This window comes from Petromyzon marinus, chromosome 46 (genome assembly GCF_048934315.1).
Source record: "Petromyzon marinus isolate PM22_M1 ecotype Great Lakes invasive population chromosome 46, UKy_Petmar_22M1.pri1.0, whole genome shotgun sequence".
NCBI classification, from domain to species: domain Eukaryota; kingdom Metazoa; phylum Chordata; class Hyperoartia; order Petromyzontiformes; family Petromyzontidae; genus Petromyzon; species Petromyzon marinus.
Window position 1 is genome coordinate 11385789 of NC_133712.1, and position 20727 is coordinate 11406515.

General features: G+C 46.0%; 1 protein-coding gene across 5 annotated transcripts in view; it reads left to right on the forward strand.

Annotated features, from left to right (window-relative positions):
• Positions 1-20727, forward strand: part of LOC116952250 (uncharacterized) — a 285282-nt gene that overhangs the window by 126581 nt on the left and 137974 nt on the right. For all 5 annotated transcript variants that reach the window (XM_076074171.1, XM_032971438.2, XM_076074168.1 and 2 more), the window contains one exon: positions 13422-13514. In XM_076074171.1, coding sequence (XP_075930286.1) covers positions 13422-13514 — 93 coding nt within the window. The remainder of the gene's footprint in view (positions 1-13421; positions 13515-20727) is intronic.

The following is a 20727-nucleotide window of genomic DNA, read 5'->3' on the forward strand; positions in this document are numbered from 1 at the left end:
GATCTGGACGTGTCTCGCACTCCCAGAAAGGGCATCTCGCAGCGTGCACCCCAGGTTAGGAACCACTGGGAGTTAATGGATCACGCAGGCATCCCTTTTGTGCGGTGGGACTGCATAAACTCTACTCGGTGTGCGAGGCGTCATGAAGTTGGCAGCGCAGAAAATAGGTTTAGCTTTGGACGTTTTAGTTTTATAATTGCGTGGTAATGGGGTTTTTCCTCTGGGTCTGCCAGTTTCTTCCGCATCCTATCCGAATTATCCAATTGTGAAGAATTTTTTTTTAAAAACACAACCTCACAAAACAGTCTTCCTGTAAAATAGTCTTGATAATCGATAAGGCTTTTCCTGAACATATAGACGGACATTGTTATTATTTTATATCCAGAGGCATCTTGATGATCTTCATCCGGCTTATTGATCCATCTGTGAGCAGGGGTGGCGTGATTTCGCGTGTATGGGGCTAAACTATTTCTCCGCACAATTCACTCTCTGCAGCTATGCGGTGGGACAACGTTGTGCGTGTACTGTGTGTGTACTGTGTGTGTGTACTGTATTTGCTACTCGGCAGGCAGCTGTCTCCCTGCCACCACCACCACCACCACCGCGCGGGGGGGGAGAGAGAAAAATAAACTCAACACATTCGTCAGTAACGTTGCCCCATGAAGGAAAATAGGGGTGACCTTTGAGGCAACTGGCCTCTCCTCACAGCACACGGAGACGCAGAGACCTATTGAAATTCAGTTAGGAGCGCAACGTAGCTCCTCATCAGACCTAGGTCGGTAAAATCTACTGCTTTGTGATAATCCAACAGGTGTTGTTGATACGCCGCCGGCTCCTGAAACGGCAACGTGAAATTTCCAATGCTGGCTGATGATGCCTGCCATCGGAGGTGGAGTACTCCTAATACTTGTGTTTGTTTGAGCCGGGGTGGGGGGGATTAATTGGCTGAGCAGCCACCGCGGTGAGTAATAAAGTATTGAAGCTTTCGTGACTGCATAAAATTACTCGTTGTTTTTTTTTTCGGCAAAGTCACGTATGTAGAAATGTTTATCGCCCGAAGGCTCGTCGCCTAAAACCGTGCCACGTGAGCCCCGTGTCCTCGGCAGCACCACCCCCCCCCCCCCCCAGGAAGAGGCAAGGCAAGTGACTACAAGGCTAAGGGCATGCGAGTTAGTCACTCCTTAGGTCACCGTTAAATCGTTAAACCTCGTGTGGATGTAGCAACTCTCCATCCAAACGAAGTGACCTCGGGGTCTCCAGTTAGCCTTGCGAGCTTAAGTCGAGCGATGCTGGGCAATGAATTATCAATTCGGGGGCACGCACTAATGGCCCGTCCTGTTGCAGAGAGCATCACGTCAATTGGGCCTTGCAGACTACTGCCGCAACGTTGATCGTATGTGCGTATGTTGAACTTCTTTGGTTCTTTCGAAAGAACCAAAGAAGGTGAATCCTTGCAGTCACGAAAGCTTTAAATCGAAATTTGTGTTGAACTTCTTTCGCAACCGTACAGAGGTGTGTGGTTGGAGCCAGTGGCGCTTTGGTTGGCACACTGCAACGACGAACCTGGCGACCCAAGTTCAATTCCTGGCAGCGGCTAACATCTGGTGGCGATTGATATAACCTGGACTGGTCCTGTGGCCAAATCCTCCCTCCCCCATCGCCCACCACACTCGACGGTCCCTAAGTGGATAATGTTCGTGTTTACGTCTTTGGGACGTGAGTTACACAGAGCGCGATGATAATCACACGCACGACGGACATTGGCCACTCGAGCGCTCCGTTGTCGACGATAAAGAGCACGAACTATCACAAATGTGTTCGCGTGTGACATGCGAACACATTTGTGCATTCTACGGCTAATGCCTAATTGGCGCACACTTGCGATTTGTCACGTAAGTACTCGGCTATTTTGAAATAAGGTGGTCATTTGTGTTGTGAATCACACTTTGGGTTTTTGTTGATGTTTTAGGCAGTGTCGTAACGGTCTGTTTACATGTTATGTATATTTACGGGTGCCTGCGTGTGTGTATATATTTTTTGTGCGCTTGTACGTACAGTTTTGACTTAAAGCTTTCGTGACTGTAGGAAGATACGTTGAAATGAAATACTGACATTTTAAAAATACGTTAAATCAACAGTTAATGTTGATATTAATCTTTCCCAAACGTTATGCACTGAAGAAATTGAGTTTTTTTATTGTTTTATTCAGGACAGACGGATTAACAAACTCACACTTGCTCCACGATAGTATCGTGCATCTTATAATGACGATATACATTCTTCGGTGGGGCGAATCCCGTTCTGAAATTTTCACGAAGCGTTTTCCAACGACGGTGTGTAAGCTACTGCGTGCGTGTGTGCATTTTTAACATTGGAATATTCTTCCAAGTTAATTGCTTTAACGCTGCAGAGATTACACCAGATATTTTTTCTCTTGTAATTAAATAATTAAATACGCAAACATATCCATCCTGCTTTATGTCGCAAATAAAAGCGTAATCAGTGGGACTTCATTACAAATGCTGATTAATTTTCTTTTGACAAAGTAAACGCCATCGATACCGAATTTCTAATAAGCATTTTGCAATTTGGACCTCGGTTATTAAAAAAAAAGCAGATTCAAGGCCCCCCCACACCAACCAAAAAAAATCAATAGACCATAACCACAGGTGGGTGAGGATTACACCAAAAGGACCCAAGGGCAGACACGATTCAGCATTGAACTCCAGTTTGGTGACACTTTCTTCAAGCAGGGCTCCTGAAAAAGCATTACGTTCATGTGTGTGACATACACGTCCGTTGAACTTCCTTCGCACCGTATGGTAAGACAAAACCGCACTTCTCGAAGGTGCCGTTGAACTTAAAATTCCAGTCAATGCGATTCCCCTGCTGCATTGACGAATCGGTGCCCATCTCCTGTGTACGGCCCTGAGCCAGTGGTGGAAATTCCACATTCCTCTGGCGGGGAGAGCAAGTCTCCCCAAAGGACAACCACTGATAACTTGCCCAAAAAGTGGTACTCATTTGATCAACCCCAGAAGATCAATGGCCCGGGTCAACTCCAAAACCTGAATTTGAACTCGCAACCTCACGATGGCAAGCCGCTAACTTTGCTGGTGAGCCACTTTATGCATATTAAACTTCTTTCACGCCGTATGTACAGTGAGGGAAAAAAGTATTTGATCCCCTGCTGATTGTGTACGTTTGCCCACTGACGAAGAAATGATCAGTCTATCATTTTAATGGTAGGTTTATTTGAACAGTGAGAGACAGAATAACAACAAAAAAATCCAGAAAAACGCATGTCAAAAATGGTATAAATTGATTTGCATTTTAATGAGGGAAATAAGTATTTGACCCCTCTGCAAAACATGACTTAGTACTTGGTGGCAAAACCCTTGTTGGCAATCACAGAGGTCAGACGTTTCTTGTAGTTGGCCACCAGGTTTGCAAACATCTCAGGAGGGCTTTTGTCCCACTCCTCTTTGCAGATCTTCTCCAAGTCATTAAGGTTTCGAGGCTGACGTTTGGCAACACGAATCTTCAGCTCCCTCCATAGATTTTCTATGGGATTAAGGTCTGGAGGCTGGCTAGGCCACTCCAGGACCTTAATGTGCTTCTTCTTGAGCCACTCCTTTGTTGCCTTGGCCGTGTGTTTTGGGTCATTGTCATGCTGGAATACCCATCCACGACCCATTTTCAATGCCCTGGCTGAGGGAAGGAGGTTCTCATCCAAGATTTGACGGTACATGGCCCTGTCCATCGTCCCTTTGATGCGGTGAAGTTGTCCTGTCCCCTTAGCAGAAAAACACCCCCAAAGCATAATGTTTCCACCTCCATGTTTGACGGTGGGGATGGTGTTCTTGGGGTCATAGGCAGCATTCCTCCTCCTCCAAACACGGCGAGTTGAGTTGATGCCAAAGAGCTCCATTTTGGTCTCATCTGACCACAACACTTTTACCCAGTTGTCCTCTAAATCATTCAGATGTTCATTGGCAAACTTCAGACGGGCATGTATATGTGCTTTCTTGAGCAGGGGGACCTTGCGGGCGCTGCAGGATTTCAGTCCTTCACGGCGTAGTGTGTTACCAATTGTGTTCTTAGTGACTATGGTCCCAGCTGCCTTGAGATCATTGACAAGATCCTCCCGTGTAGTTCTGGGCTGATTCCTCACCGTTCTCATGATCATTGCAACTCCACGAGGTGAGATCTTGCATGGAGCCCCAGGCCGAGGGAGATTGACAGTTCTTTTCTGTTTCTTCCATTTGCGAATAATCACACCAACTGTTGTCACCTCTCACCAAGCTGCTTGGCAATGGTCTTGTAGCCCATTCCAGCCTTGTGTAGGTCTACAATCTTGTCCCTGACATCCTTGGAGAGCTCTTTGGTCTTGGCCATGGTGGAGAGTTTGGAATGTGATTGATTGATTGCTTCTGTGGACAGGTGTCTTTTATACAGGTAACAAGCTGAGATTATGAGCACTCCCTTTAAGAGTGTGCTCCTAATCTCAGCTCATTACCTGTAAAAAAGACACCTGGGAGCCAGAAATCTTTCTGATTGAGAGGGGGTCAAATACCTATTTCCCTCATTTAAATGCAAATCAATTTATAACATTTTTGACATGCGTTTTTCTGGATTTTGTTGTTGTTATTCTGTCTCTCACTGTTCAAATAAACCTACCATTAAAATTATAGACTGATCATTTCTTTGTCAGTGGGCAAACGTACAAAATCAGCAGGGGATCAAATACTTTTTCCCTCACTGTACGTAAGCATGGCTTTGTTTACACCTATAGACTCTCCGTTTTGCCGACGTAAGATGCTGCTTTGGAATAACGGTTCGCACGTTGGGACCTGTAAAGGGCAACAGAGGTCACCGGTTCATTTCATTCACCCGGCGGGTGTGGCAGTTGAAACCTGCAGACAAACGGCACCTGAACGATACGCACGCTCACGGAACCCCAGTGGGCAAACGCACAAAATCAGCAGGGGATCAAATACTTTTTTTCTCTCACTGTAGCCACTCAAAAAGCAGTTCTAAAGAAAAGAGTTTTAAATCTAGAATTATAGAAGTTCATCGCTCCAGTGCCTTCCTTATGTCGGAAGGAAGAGCGTTCCGGACGGCCGCAGAAGCGCTTCTAAAAGCGAGCGATGCGGTGACCGCTTTTGTTTGATGGCCAGCCAAACAAAATAAAAACCCTCGCTGCTGCCTCCACAGTTTTCAGCGTAGATTTAAAAGTGCACAGCTCCAGGCCCTTGTGCCAGCGGTGGCGATGAGCAGGCAGTTTTCAGGGCTGCGCCTTTCCCTCCTCCTTGTCCCCTTCCGACTAACGTACCACGCAGTGCGAGTCAGCCCAGCGGTGTGCCGCGTTGGGGTGAATAGGAGGGCGACAATAGAGAGAGAGAGAGAAAGTCAGCGTCCGGGGGGTTCTCTCGAGAGGACGCGTGAATTGTCTCCAGGCTCTCGTGCCCCCCCATTGGGCCGCACGCCGTTGCGTGGTGGGTAACGGCCCCGTAGCTGGCCGTGTTTCAGGTTTCGCCCAAGTGGGGGTGCAATAAATTCGGCCGCTTGTGCTCGGTAATCCCCGGCAGAAGGTTATTAAAGCAAAGAAATCCTGATTGTGTGTATATATATCTGCGCAGCTTAACGATGTTGCGTTCAGAATGGGAGTTATTGATCTCAAGTTACACTCTTAAGATTTAACGACGCTAAGATTGCTTTAACGAGCAAAGGTGTCAGTTGTGTGATCCGTCTGTGGCTTATGGATGGGGGGGGGGGGTACATGAGGGGTGTGATAATTTACAGCATTTTTTTTGTCTCTGTGGGTTGGTATTTGGCTTGTAACTAGTTCTTGCCATGACGTTGTTGCTTTGTTGAGATGGTTTGTTTGTAACGAGGGGGAGACCTGGGGCCGGATGGTGGGGATGATACTGTCAGGGCAGATCTTGTAGGTCGCATGTCCCCCACGTGCTGCAAGCTGTACATCAAGATACCCAATGCTCCAGTGCTGACGATTGCACGCCAGACTGGGCATCAAGGGCGTCCTTACAAGTTGCATACGATTGTAAACGTATGTACTACTGTATGTGTGTATATATTTATTGTGGGGAGCGGTAGTGTAGCGGTTAGCGCTTTGCGTTACGAATCCGGCGACTCGAATTCGATTCCTGCTCGCGGCCAACACCCAGTGACGATTATCTGAAGCGGTCCTGGGCCTCCCCTAGATCGACTCAGCCTCAAATGAGTACCCGGTGCGGTGTGTAGTAAACATCGCCACTGGGGAGACAAAGACGGCCGGGCGTGGTGCTGGCCACCCACACCCATCGTGTTGCCGTGCCGGCCTTCATAGGTGCTCGCCAACAGCACTTACTTGCCCCAACAGTCTGTTGAGGCTATACGGGGGGAGGGAGGAGGAGGGATTTTCTTGCATGTATTTCTGTCCCGCGTATATTTGCAGCCCTCTGGGAGGGAATCTGCTGCTGGATGAAGGCCCTCACGTGCCTTGCGGTGCCGTTCGGGGTTGTCAGAGAGCCAGAGAGCTTGGCGAATGTGGGAACCCGAGACGCCGGAGCATTGGATTTTGCCGCAATGCCAATCTGCTGCACGCCACCACGCGGCCGACTATTGGTCTCAGTGAAATGTGCGGAATGAATTTGCGGGGTTAGCCTATATAATATATACACGTGCACGTGTGTGCAATATATATATGTGTGTTGGAGGGGGGGTGGCGGCGGCTTGGTGGTCTTTGTCTTGGTACAATATATGTGTTGGCGTACATGTTACCGCTAATATGTAAACGTGACACCGATGCAAAAAGACAAAGATCCCCCATACAGCCTTTACAGATTTTGGGAGCAAGTGCTGTTTGCGAGCACCAATCAAGGCTGGCACGGCACACGAATGGGTGGGGGGGGGTGGCCCAGCACCACGCCCGGCCGCCTCTGTGTCCCCAGGGGCGATGTTCGCACACCGTGCCAGGTACTCATTTGAGGCTGAGTCTACCTAGGGGGGAGGGGGGCCCAGTACCTGTTCAGATAATTTAATCGCCCTCTGGTGTTGGCCGTGAGCGGGAATCGAACTCGGGCTCCCGGGGTTTCGTAGCTTCCACCGCTGCTGTCGCGCAGCGCCGGTGCGTTGGCGTCGCCCTCAAATGTCCTCCCTAACGATCGTGCTCAAGCAGGTCTCGGTCTCAAGGCGTTAATGAGTAAAAAATGCAATTACTGTCGGCTTGGGCGGGAGGGGACAACGGTTGCCAAATGTCCACCCCCCACCCCACCCCTTGATCGACGCCGAGCCCCACTCAACCCGAACCTCCCCCCCCCCCCCATTCCCATTATTCACCAAGGGATGGTCATGACACATCGCACGTGACGCTAATAGGCACGGTATGGATTTTCGGAGGCTGTGCATGTCCGATGGTTGTTTAAGCAAAATCCGGAGCACGCAAGCCCCACCCATTTTGTGTGACGCCCAATTAGAATTGCGTTTAAGCGCGCGTGCGTTCCTGTTGTTCTGCGTGCGCGTGGCTCTCCCCGTCGCTCTTTCACCACTGGCTTCTGATTTTGTTTCTTCGTCAAAGCAATGCACACCACGTCTGCTATCCACACCGAGCGCACGACGGACGGGTCGACGTCCTGAAGCCGTTCGACCGACCGACCGACGCTCGTTTTGCCCGTCCGGCTGCGCGTTTGCCACGGATCGAGAGACCGAGGGAGAGACTCTTACCTGGAGGGCCCCCGCGTGACGGATATTTCATGGCTTTATAACCTCGATACACACACACACATAATGCTGCAATTTACTCCCTGCCATGTGAAAGACGAAAGCGCGTGAAAATACATTCAGGATCGTGCAGCGAGTACCAACATCTTAAAATTACAACACAGGGGTGGGCATTTGGTGAGACGATAAAACGATGCGCGCCAACTTCTCGTTCAGCTAGCAATGAAAGCCTTTTCACTTTAGGAATATGAAATGTCTAGTGGTCGGTGGTCTACGGTACCTATCGTTTGGTGGTTTTCACAAAGTCACCAATTCTGCGACTGCAGTTGTTCACTGATTGTCGCGGTGAACTTACCAAAACTGGATGTATGCCATGTACAAAATGTACTTTGGCAAATATTAATTCCATTTGTGTTTTTATCGCCTTGTGATGTAACCATTAGATGCCACTTCTAGACGCTGGCAGTACTCCAGCAAATTAAATCGTCAGGCACGTGGTATATTTGTCACGAATAGGAATGGCCATAATTACGGTAAATGTTCCAGCATCTGCTTGTGTCATTACATCAGGCCATTTAGCGTCACACTAGCCCACACTATAATGGAAATAATTACAATTTGTTACTGTAACTTAGTGTTAATTTTGTTTTGCAGCTGGTTACATCCATGCCAAGAAGGGACTTAATGTGTCAAGAGTATCCTGTGATTGTATGTATTTCTTTTTATATCGACTATATAGGAGATGTGAAATATAAGTGATTGTGAAAGTTATTTCACAAATTCAAGTTAAAACCTTTGCGAGACTTCAACAAAAATAATTAGCATATAGGTTGCTTTATTTGTGACTTTACTTTGCAAACGTTCATTATTTTGTGTATAATCTACGTGTATATGACACCAAAAGATGTCGAAGCAGATTTATTTATATAATCAGTTTTCAATGCACCGTATAAAATATCACATTTTGAGCTCGTAAGATGACTCAAGTTTAGTAAACCCTCTCTATCCGCGAGGGTTGCCTTCTTGCAAACGCTCGCGAATGCAGAAACCTTGTACCCATGGTCAATATAATATAAATAATATTTCATAAAGAACAATGGGTTTTTTGTATTACCTTTGATGATGATGATGATTTGACGAAGACGGAGGCGGTTGTGATTACTCCTCCGGGAGAGGCAGGTGTTTAATAACAACGCACGGCTGTTATATTCTTGGGTCTTTCGTTAAAGTCACGTAGATAGGTTCAAAGAAAATAACAAAAAAAACTACGACGTTTAGATCGCAACACAAGCGGTCGTCATCAGGACGACCGCTTGTGTTGCGATCTAAACGTCGTAGTTTTTTTGTTATTTTCTTTGAACCTATCTACGTGCCTTTACAGAAAGACCCAAAGAATGAATTCCTGCAGTCACGAAAGCTTTAAGTCAAGATTTAACGCGCGGTTGTTATCATTTTTAGCAGTCTGGGGAGCGCACTTTCCCCAATTCCCTTCGCATTCTTTTTGATGGGCCTCATAGTCGACTCGTTTATATACCGAAATTTGTAAGCGTGTAATTAGCGAGCACCTATTGGAGGCCAAACATATCTGACCGTAGTGTTTCCCTCCTCAAGTCAGAAGAAGGGGCCGGCAGAGAGAAGAAGGGGCCGGCAGAGAGATACCGAGAGATACCGTAGATACCGTACTCTCTGACCAAGGTCATTCGCAGAAACATTGGAAGATGTTATTCAAATCATGTATTGGAGAAATAAATTCGTTAACACGAACGTATAATGTGTGGGCCATCTCTGATTTGCGCATGACATCATCGTTTTAACAACCAATGGAAACGAGCTGCAGCAGAGACGTTGAAGACCTCAACAAAGAAGGCTGCACATTTTTTCTCGAGCCAAATATAAGTCAAACAAAAGCCCATGCACAACAAGTGTGCAGGGTTGATATGCTTGAGGACATTAATTGCTGGAGGGGACACTACTGGAAAACACATTGGCAAGGTTGGCTACGTACGGTGTGAAATAAGTCACACACACATACAGTACAATAGCATACTGTACCTCGAACAACTATTGAGAGTGGACTGGGATCAATATGATGAAACAAAGAGGCGAGTGCTGTGTGCCACGGTGGCTAGGAGATGTTAACTACCTCGCCTGGTATACAGGAGGTGGTAATGTTCGATCCCAACCGTGACCCCTGTATATTTGGAGTTTGCATGTTCTCTCTCCCCGTGGTGGCTTGGATTTTTCTCGAGGTCCTTCGGGTTTTCCCCTCCACATTTAGAATCAACGTACGTTTAGAGGATTTGGCTGTTCTAAATTTCTCCATAATAAGCCACTTAGTTGAGCTATCATCTGTGCATAGGTCGCTTCTGAAAATGAGCTGTATAGCTCAGTGGGCTTTACCTTGCTAAATAAAAAAAATTGTTCAGTTTCGTTTAAGTCTTCAGTGCACATATGGCGTGGCGATATTACCCCATGTGCACAAGCAAGATGGATTGTAGCATCGCTGGACCGCGAGGAATGCCGTTGTCATGAGGTGGCTTATATCCAGCAGTAGATAAAATACAGCTGACGATGATGCTTATTAGCTCTCACTATTAATATGAGTTCAGATTATTCTTATCTGCATGCCAGCAGGAGGATAGGGCGTTGACGTGGCCAAGCTGTAGCGTACTCGCCGCTCTTTGCAGAAGTTCACGGTTTCACTCCAGTGGGCAGCCCTGGTTATTGCTGCTACGTTGGGTGTATTAACCGTAATTGACGACAATACGGTGCCCCCCGTACGCCACAGAATGGACGTATAAAAGATCCCGTGCTGTCAATGGTAAGAGCTGGTCATTTTGCTGGCGTTCAAGATCCACATTTTTTGTTTGTTGCAAATTTTTTTTCAAATTGCATCACAAATTACTCAATTAGGATTTTACACAGGGCAACACGTCCGGTCCCCCTGCTGGCAGCAGACTCATGCCACAGGTCACGCTGTGACATTTAGACTCTCTAGCCTGGTCTCTTGAACTCTCAACCTCGTTAAACAATATTATACTTCACCCGAGCAAACCTGGTCAAAATTTATGATTCAGTTTGTTTGCATTAATTCATGAGTGCACACATCACTACTAGACTGTGTATAAATAAAGCATTGCCGTAAGCATAGTGCTGGCACTCGATCTGTCACGTCTCACACTTACATTAATTCGCAGGCATTTTCAGAAGAATGATCGCATTTATTTAATAATGCCTTTCCTGTTCATGTAGCGCGTCATCACTGTCTCATCAAATTGATTCAGGTCTTAATTGATTGTTCATGCTTACAGTGGCTTTCAGACAGCATACATTAATTTTTCGTCTCCCCCCTCCTCTTTTCAGAACATAGATGGACTAGTCCTTCTAAATAAAGTGCCAAATCGCTGCGCGTGGCGCTGACGTTTTTTTATAAATAAATAAATACACCGTTTAAAAATAAATAAATTTATGCAAACCGACACACCTGATGACGACCGTTTGTGTTATGGTCGAAACGTCGTGGGAATTTTTATTGTTTTATATATTTTATTATTTTATTGTTTCCCTTCAACGTGACTTTACCGAAAGAGCTAAGAATATGAATATGATTCTAATTCGTTGCTTTTTTTTACATCTGACCTTAAAGCAAATGCACCGAATAAACCAGTGAATGCATCACAATTTTACCCAGGGTGTGTGTGTGTGCGTGTGTTAATTTACAAATAAAAACAAATTGTTTGCCTTTATCCATTAAGTGTGTTGTAAATTGTGACTTGCACAAGTAACATTTTCAACCGTGGCGTCGCGTTCCTCACAAGAATGAACTTGATCACGCCTTCACAAGCGGCAATTATTGTCTCCAAAAAAAGAATGCACCGCTCCGTTTTGCTTTTTTGTTGCAATCAAAATAACATTTTCATTGCGTTATTGTTCAGAGGGCCCGTTTGATGCACGCATGATGATTTACGCTTTCCCTTGGTCTTGTTTGAAAGCCATTTTCTGATAAGGGACCTCCCCAGTTTTAAATGGAGCTTTGTACTGAGCGAGATAGGGCCGCATCCATAAACCATGTGCAGCGGGCTCTCATTAGCTTACACTTCAATGTTGTGGAGGTTATGCCAGTGTTTGATCTACTGTATACGGGCTATAACGATATATATAATGTGCAAGGTGATACAATATAATCTCAGCACCCTTTGAGCAGCATACTATTTCTATCATCTCTCATACACACACACACTCTGGGATGACACTTAGATATATCTATGAACCTTTTAGCCTCCTACATACATTAAAATACGGATAAGGCTTTCACAGATATGAAGTATTTCTGTTTTGCCTTTCCTTGATGTGCAATGTCATCCGAGCCAACGTGTCAGATGGAAGGTTATTACGCTTAGAACTGTATAGATTATGCGTAATGTATCGATTATTTTCTATCCATAGTGATTGATTTCTTCACGTGACGTGAAACAAAATACAGCGAGGCCGATAAATATTGTCAACTTTTTAAGAACACATTTATTGTGGAGAAAATGTAAATAAGCTCGCTCTGTAACTTTACAACTGTTGGAATATACTGCACTTGAGATTCGATGGTGGTGTTTATTCAGACTTTTTAAATGTATCTTACAAACACACCACAGTTGGCTGAACCGATATCGTGTAATGTTTGTAAATCAATTCCTTATTTAAAAAAAAATTCTTTATCTGAGCGGGAAAATATTTGAATTTCGATTTAAAGCTTTCGTGTCTGCAAGGATTCATCTTCTTTGGTTCTTTCGGTAAAGTCACGTAGAATGAGAATAAAATAATAAATTGTAGGACAGCGCTGTCCTACCAGACAGTCTCGTCCCTTCACCTGATGAAAGCCGCTTGTGTTGTGGCCGAAACGTCGTGAGAATATTATTGTGTTATTTTATTTTATCAATTTATTATTTTATTCTCATTCTACGTGACTTTACCGAAAGAACCAAAGAACAAAAATATTTGAAGTTAACGCGTGCCACCGTAAATAAATTGGCATTTTGTTTTTATTATAGAGATGAATTAGTGGATAATCAGTGGGTTGGTAGATTGAGAAATTGAGGGTCAAATAATGGCTTGATGGCAGTTTGTTGTCCTTCCTCCACACCTCCAATTATCGCAGTTGGCTTCGTACGGTGCGAAAGACGTTTAGCATACGTACATACAATAACAACATAACTTGGCTTGACAACATAACAAGGTGTCAAGAGCCCATTAAGAGAGAAAATAGTAGATGTTTTCAAAATGTGAAGACACGAGTGAGTTTGGATCAACTATACAGTAAACGTGAAACCTAACCTACGCTATGATGTACTGCCACGCTTGTTGGCTGATGCACTGCCTGATAACCGTGACCTTGCCATCAGACGTGTGAAATAAATCCACCCTGATTTCAGGCTTGCTCATCAAGCTAATTGACTTGCCCACGTCTCTCTTTTTTCGCACGCACTCCAAAAACTCCTCCGAGACGCCCAATGGGGAGTCCAATGGGGATGCGTCCGTCCGTTGTGTACCTAGCACACTCTATAGGTCTGGCAGTAAACACACAAGCGTTGGAGGAGGAGGGGGGGAGTGTGTCGTAACCTTGGAAACTGTCCGTCCGTGCTCTCTTGAAAGTGAGCGCATTGCTTGGGTGGCGTGCGTGCCACTCGTGTGTGTGTCTGTGTCGACAGAGGGCATTGGAACTGGCTTCATCTCGAACGCAGAGTCTTGGACCACGAATTCTGCCGAACGTCGGGGCCTGTCGTACTCTTCTTCTCCGTCCGGTGAGTCTCTTGGTCGGGGAATGAGCTCACGCCGTGTGCCATGTCCAGGTCAATGAGTCGGCATCCTTCGCCGAGATCCTCGGTCCGAAATCTGGGTTTCGTAGATTAGAGATTTAGATTTTCAGATTTTGTTTATTTCTTGAGGAAGGGCTCAATCAGCTGTCAGATTTTCTTTCATGCTCGTCCTGCGATTATTTACTCCTTTTTATTTTGACCAGGTGTAAGGCCCGCTGAGCTACGTAGTTCTTTTTCATAAACGACCTGCCCACAAATGATAGCTCAACGAAGTGGCTGATCATGTGGAAATGTATAGTAGCCAAATATTCTAAATGCATGTTTCTAAATGCGGTGGGAAAACCCGGAGGACTCGGATAAAAATCCACCCGACCATGGAGATATCATACAAACTCCAAATATACAGGCGTCGGCGTCCGGATCGAACCCACGACCTCCTGTATACCAGGTGAGGTAGTTAACATATCACCAAATATATAGTTGTTATACAGAACAGATATTAGTTTCAACCACCGCGTGATTAAAACTGAGTTTTCAAGTTCAAGTGAGCTTTAAGTGGTTATCTGCCCAGTCACCAATGGGTGCACAATAATCACCATATTAAATTTGGCTCATCGCTGAATTAGGCGTATTGCAACTCTGAGGACTACATTGACTTTGGTTGTCATTTAACGAACACTCCTGAGCGGGGCACCTGGGAAGGGTGCACCAATTGATTAACTCCACTTTGCAGGCTTTACGTTTCACGTGACAAACCTTACTAATTGGCTGTGTCGGGTGGTTGCGGGTTTAACGACACATTTATATATTTACGCGATCTAACTCACAAAACCTCTATTACGGATGTTCTTTTTGTTTCGCCATATGACCAGGTATCTATTGTGTAACCAGGTGCCTGTCGAAAATGAGCAGGTTAAGAGGCCTGTTGAAATCACTGTGGTTGTACATATAATGCACCCTCTTTCTGTTGTGGTCTACTGTAGCTGATAATACAATCATGGACGGACAGGGGTCTGCTTCAGCACACGAACATAATATAAATAGTCTACTCCATGAGCATGTAGGCGTGCTGGATCACATATTTTCTCTCATCAGCTTGTATAAGCACACATTCTCTGGATCAGTTTTGACTTTCTCAGTTTCATCAGCAGCCACGTGTGCGTGTGGCCCTTTTGTGCTGGGTTCTTACCTGACCAATCAGCCTCCTTTATATTTTCTTCTGCCGTATGGCAGTTGTAATGTATGTATGTATGTTGAGCTTATCTTGCGCCTTACGTAGACAACCGTGCTAATCAGAGGTGCGGGCTAATGATGAGATGTTGAGTTTGTTCGAGCACCACCGCTATGATAATAGTCACTACATTTTGCATACGAACGTTCATAAACCAGCGTGTTGTTTCTTCACATCGTGACTTTTTTTAACTGAAAGGCAGCAATACACAATGCTGCGTGATTTGTTTTTGTTACTTTTACGTGAAGAACACGTTCGGCTACACCTGGACACAGGTAAACAATGTGTTGGACGGATCCTCCTTACTTGGATGTAATTGTATCCAAGCGTACGTCGACATGATGTTGGGGAGCTCCCGATACCAATGTCGAGTTATGCTGGCCACGATGACAGGCCTCCAGGAGTTTAGAGATTTCGTGTCGTTTTGCCGTTACTCCTCCTCCGTTGAAGGAGCGCAGACTACAGTGGTGTTTGTTCCACGGTCCAGCGGGTTACAGACCGTGGCACCACTTGCGTTTCATGTTTTCGTTACCTCAGATACAACTAATACCATCATCTGGGCGTAACGGATGTCATCAACATCATTAGACCTCCTTTTGCCAGTACCAAAATGTAATAATAGGGTTTTTCCCCTTTTTTCTGGCAACAAAACTGAAACCTTTTTGATTTAAAGCTTTCGTGACTGCAGTAATTCATATTCTTAGTTTTTTTCGGTAAAGTCACGTTGAAGGGAAACAACAAAATAATAAAATATATATAAAACAATAAAAAAATCTTCACCTGAAGACGACCGTTTGTGTTATGGTCGAAACGTCGTGAGAATTTTTATTGTTTTATATATTTTATTATTTTGTTGTTTCCCTTCAACGTGACTTTACCGAAAGAACTAAGAATATGAAACCTTTTTACAAGGATTCATGTCTGCATTAACCACAATACCTGCAGTCAAAATGCAAACAAAAAACATACTATGATAATATATGCATTGCACCAATTGGGTCGAGGCTCAAAAGAAAGCCGTCCCTTGGTGTGGACCAATCAGTTTCAAGGACAATGCATATATTATCATAGTATGTTTTTTGTTTGCATTTTGACTGCAGGTATTGTGGTTAATGCAGACATGAATCCTCGTAAAAAGGTTTCAGTTTTGTTGCCAGAAAAAAGGGGAAAAAACCCTATTATTGGATGTCATCAATTTGAGTTGTCCACAGTGATATTTAATGACTGTCCATTCCATGAAATAGAGCCGAAACGATTATTGGGCACTTCCTGATGAAATAAAAAAACAGCATCTTGTCTTTTTTGTTGTTGGTTTAAAAGGAGTAATTTGACCACGTTGTGTTCGTCAGTAACACGCAGTGGGAAAACAAAATGAACGAAAAGCGTGTGGGGGGGAGGGGGGGGTTGGGGAGGATGGGAGATCAAGGAGGTCAGCAATGATAACGAGGAAGCGGACAGCGGAGCGCGAGGAAGAGAGAGAGAGAAGGGGGCGCATCGTGTTGAGGTGGTAGTTGTGTTTTAAAACACATTCCTGCGGAGGGAGCTGGTAGGAACGTTGGGTTGCTCGGTCAATGGCCAGGGTCAACGGCACCACGTGGTGTATTCCGCAAATATGCCCGACTGTGAGGGCGGGCACAAGCCGGCGTGAGTAGGTGAAACGTTGAGTTTTATAAGGGCACCACGGGGTGACCAGCCCCTCCCCACCCAGCCCCACCCCTCCCACCCCTACTCCTCCCACCCCCCACCCAGCCCCACCCTCCCCACCCCCCACCCAGCCCCACCCTCCCCACCCCCCACCCAGTCCCACCCTCCCCACCCAGCCCCTCCCCACCCTCCCCACCCAGCCCCTCCCCACCCTCCCCTCTCCACCCAGCCCCACCCCTCCCATTTTATCCGGGTGTCCGGATACACGTGGACAGACATCCACAGACATACACAATGAATCCTCTGCCTCCTGTGAGAATTAATCCCGGTTGGGCTTCCAGTCCACTACGTTTCCTACCAGTATTATTAATATCGGGGTCCTTGGAGGATGATGGCATGGCGTTAGCGTGCGTGCCACCGTGGTCGGTCGTAGCGGAATAATTATTTTTAATAATAAAAAATATATATGTTAAAATAATTGTTTATATTTTTTTTCAATAAACATTTATTACATATATAATATTTTTTTTATATATATATATGAGCCCGGTAAAGAGCACGGGCGGCAAGGGGGGAGGGGGGGACAGACAACAAGGTCCGAGGCGGTTGCGTGTAGTCACTTTAAGATGTTTCTTGTTCATGTTTTTGTTTTGTTGCGGTTGCATCCGAGTCAAGAGCCGTGTGGCTCACAGGGTTATACCTAACGAGGGGGTGGGTGGCCAGCACCACGCCCGGCCGCCTTTGTCCCCCCAGTGGCGATGTTCACACAGCAGAGCAGTTACTCGTTTGAGGCTGAGTCGACCTAGGGGAGGCCCGGGACCAGTAAAAATAATCGTCACCGGTGACGGCCGTGAGCGGGAATCGAACTCGGGTCGCCGGATTCGTATTGCAGCGCGCTACCCACTACACTACAATGCGTTATGCTTCCACATGCGCAGGTCACATGACAGATATGACGTCACAGCTTACTTGCCGTGCAAAAAATAAATGCATTATTGACCTCCCCCCCCCCCCTAAAAAAAAGTGTATTTTTCTAATTTTTGCATGGTGTACAGTCTGGAAAGTACCCACATGGCAAATTTCCAGTTTTGTTGCATGTCGGGAAGTACGCTAAACATTTTGAACAGACACACATAATCACAACTTTGCCTTTTATATATATGGAGATAAAATGAAACTGAAACTGAGGCCAGGTGCCCACGGGGCAGGAGAACGGGAAGGGCGGTCGGGCTCGCTGCCCTCCCCACCCCCGCTACTCACGCAGGGGGGGGGGGGGGGCAACGATCGGAGGGGGAGAGGAGCGAAAATGGGGTTTTGGTGGTGGGAGCGGGTCCTCGTGGGGACAATGAATGGTTCAATTCGTGTCGCCACCGGCAATTTTTTGCAGGTATTCGAGGAGCTGATCCACTCTAATGTGGATCCCAATTTTCTTCATAACGACGCCGCTGAACGGAGCATGGCACACTTTGTTTGACGGTGACTGAACCGAGACCCCAGGCATTAACACGAACCGTATCTAAAACAGAATTTTTTTTTTTAACATCTGATCCCGTCTCCAAAAATAAAATGATAACTATAAATGGGTTTGAGCTGAATAATGTAATGATCGATGTATCTGTTTGATTGATTGCCTGACACGGGAGAGCTTTTGCATGGTGACAGACAATTATGGCATTGGCGTTTATCAGACTTGGCCAGCGGTCGTATGGCGCAGAGACGGAGCCAACTCACCAATAGGCAGACGTCCGCGTAAAGTCGATCATCAAACGATGGTGGGAGCAGCTTACTCGGTGGTGCTGTGATGGGATCACTTCACTCCTATTTGTAAGTTTGAAAGTTCAAATCCTGGTAAAGAGGACAACTCAGCCTTATCATCTCCCTGGGGGGGGGGCAGGGGGGGGGGCGAATACAATAATTGCCGCACTGACTTCCAAAAGTGTAGCGATTTTAGCGCAGGTGTGGACGGGAAGTCTTTGGTGATTGTCTTAGGGAGACACTGGCCCACGAACGTGTGGAATGTGGAATTTCCACGACTGGCTGGGAGCCGTCAAGAGAGACGTGTGCTGCTACTGCCGCTGCTGCTGCTACATTGTTTGTTCGAGCGGGGAGCCACTTTGACTTCTGGGTTTGAACCGAGTGATCGAAATCCCTCGCTTTGGAGAAAAATAGAATAAAAATCAAATGTCATATTTACTCCCCTGCCACTTCAGCTGAGGTTTCCATTGAGACTGTTTTGCTCTCAGAGGGCAACGAAAAATGGCCTTGATGGTGAGCTGGATCTCAGTGATCTCCTCAGCGGACACTTTAGTGGAAAGGTCTCTAATCCGTCCTGACGCCCCCTCCACCACCCCACCCACACAAGTGGACAGTGCGGCACCTCTGGTGGCTACCCCACCACCTACGCGATCCGCCCTTGATACTACTCGTGGGGGCGGCGCGGGGGGGGGGGAAGAGCAAGGCGGTGGTGGCGATTCGTTTTTGATTGAAGCCATCATCGAGGTATGCGACGATTTCTTAAAGTGCTCGGCGGCGAACATGGGAACGCAGCGCGGAGCGAAAGGCCCGGTCCTACAATAAATTGGATAAATCTTATTCAAGCTCTCCTTCTTTCTCCCACCCCCCCACCCCCCTTCAAGATTCCACTGTGAAGAGAAATCTCCAATGACGAGTCAATAAATCGTTCCTGTCTGAGGAAGGACCATTGCCTGAAATGTTAACCAATTATTCATTTTTTTATTTCTAATGATGAAGGCAGCGAGTTTCATCGAGAGGCACGGTGCGAGATGCCCTTTCTGGGGGGTGCACGCACCCCCTGTGGGTGCGATATGCCCTTTCTGGGGGTGTAAGACATGGCCAGATTTTTTTGGAAGGCAAGTCATCGAAACACATTGAGCATGGGCATGTAAGTATAGCTACTTTGTTTCATCAAACCAAGGCCGTAATTATAATACATATTGGTGGGGGGGGGGGGCACATCCACCCCAATATTCAAATATGCTAAAAATGTCCCCCACCCAATATATTTCTATAAAAAAATATAATTTCTATGCTATGTAAGTAAAAACAACAATTTGCTAAACCTTGGCCACAATATCTGGACTTGTCTTCATATAATACATAGATTGCTGTTTATATGATTGTGGTTATGGTTGTACTTTATTAATCCCTAATCTCTGCCATTACATACAATGAAACAAGAAATGGTAAAAAAAAAGTTAAAACAGAGCAATGTAATACAATAAACTATTACACATTGTAAAAAATAAATAAAAATTCCATCCTATGTGTTAGTGATTTTTTTAAATATTTTAGGCAGGAAATTAGTTTAAAAATTTAGATATTTTGCTGGGTTGGGACCCCCAGACACCCTGAAAGATTTGGTCCCCCCCCCCCCCCCCCAATGTTGACTCCATGGCTACGGCCTTGCATCAAACCCTCTGTGTATTTATTAACATTCGATACTTTTGTAACGATTGAGGACCAAAGGGGTGCAAGGCTGCAGTTAAGGTCAAGAACCGCTGATGGTCTATCTCCTATCCAGCCAGCGGTAGCATTGGCACGCTCTTGGAAGTCAATCGGTGGCCTAGCCATGGGTGGTTACGGCCACGCATCGCGACCGAGTGGCCTCGAAACAGAGGGAGGCCGTCCCTCTGCAAGGGAATCGAATCCCTGTTGGTGAGACCCGGGCCGCACTGCCTTTCATCATCGCTGAATTGAATTAACTAGTCAATACAGCATTGCCGAAGTTAACCTTTCACTCCCGCAGTTTTTTTTCTTTCTAATTGTGTTAGCGGATTCGTGCCGTGAGATGATGGATCCATTCGGATATCTCGCAGAAGAGTGAAAAGCTCCACGCTAGTGAGCAGCCCACAAAAGCTTCACTCTGAGTAGCCTTCGGGTGACCTCTAAACCACGCAGTAGGAGATAGCCCCTTCCCACCCGCTCTGCCACTGAGAGTCCTGTTCACCATATGACAGTCAACCTGATATTTGTATTTCTCAGAGCTGAAATTTCGCCACATTTTTTTTACGGGATTTTTTTTTACGCAGTTAATGGTGACCATCGACTCGCTACTCTTGAGAACCCTGGACCTAACTTAACATTTTTTTTTATTTTACCAGGTAAGGGCCACTGACCGATACAGCTCTTCAGAAGCTGGTCCGCAAATGATAGCCCAATGAAGCAGCTTAACACGTGACAATCTATAGCAGCCAAGTACTCCGACCACCTTATGGACTGCAGACTTGACCCTTGTACGCATTGCCACATAGTGACATCCTTACCACACTGATCGTTTTGAGGGTGCTCATTCCACGAGAACAT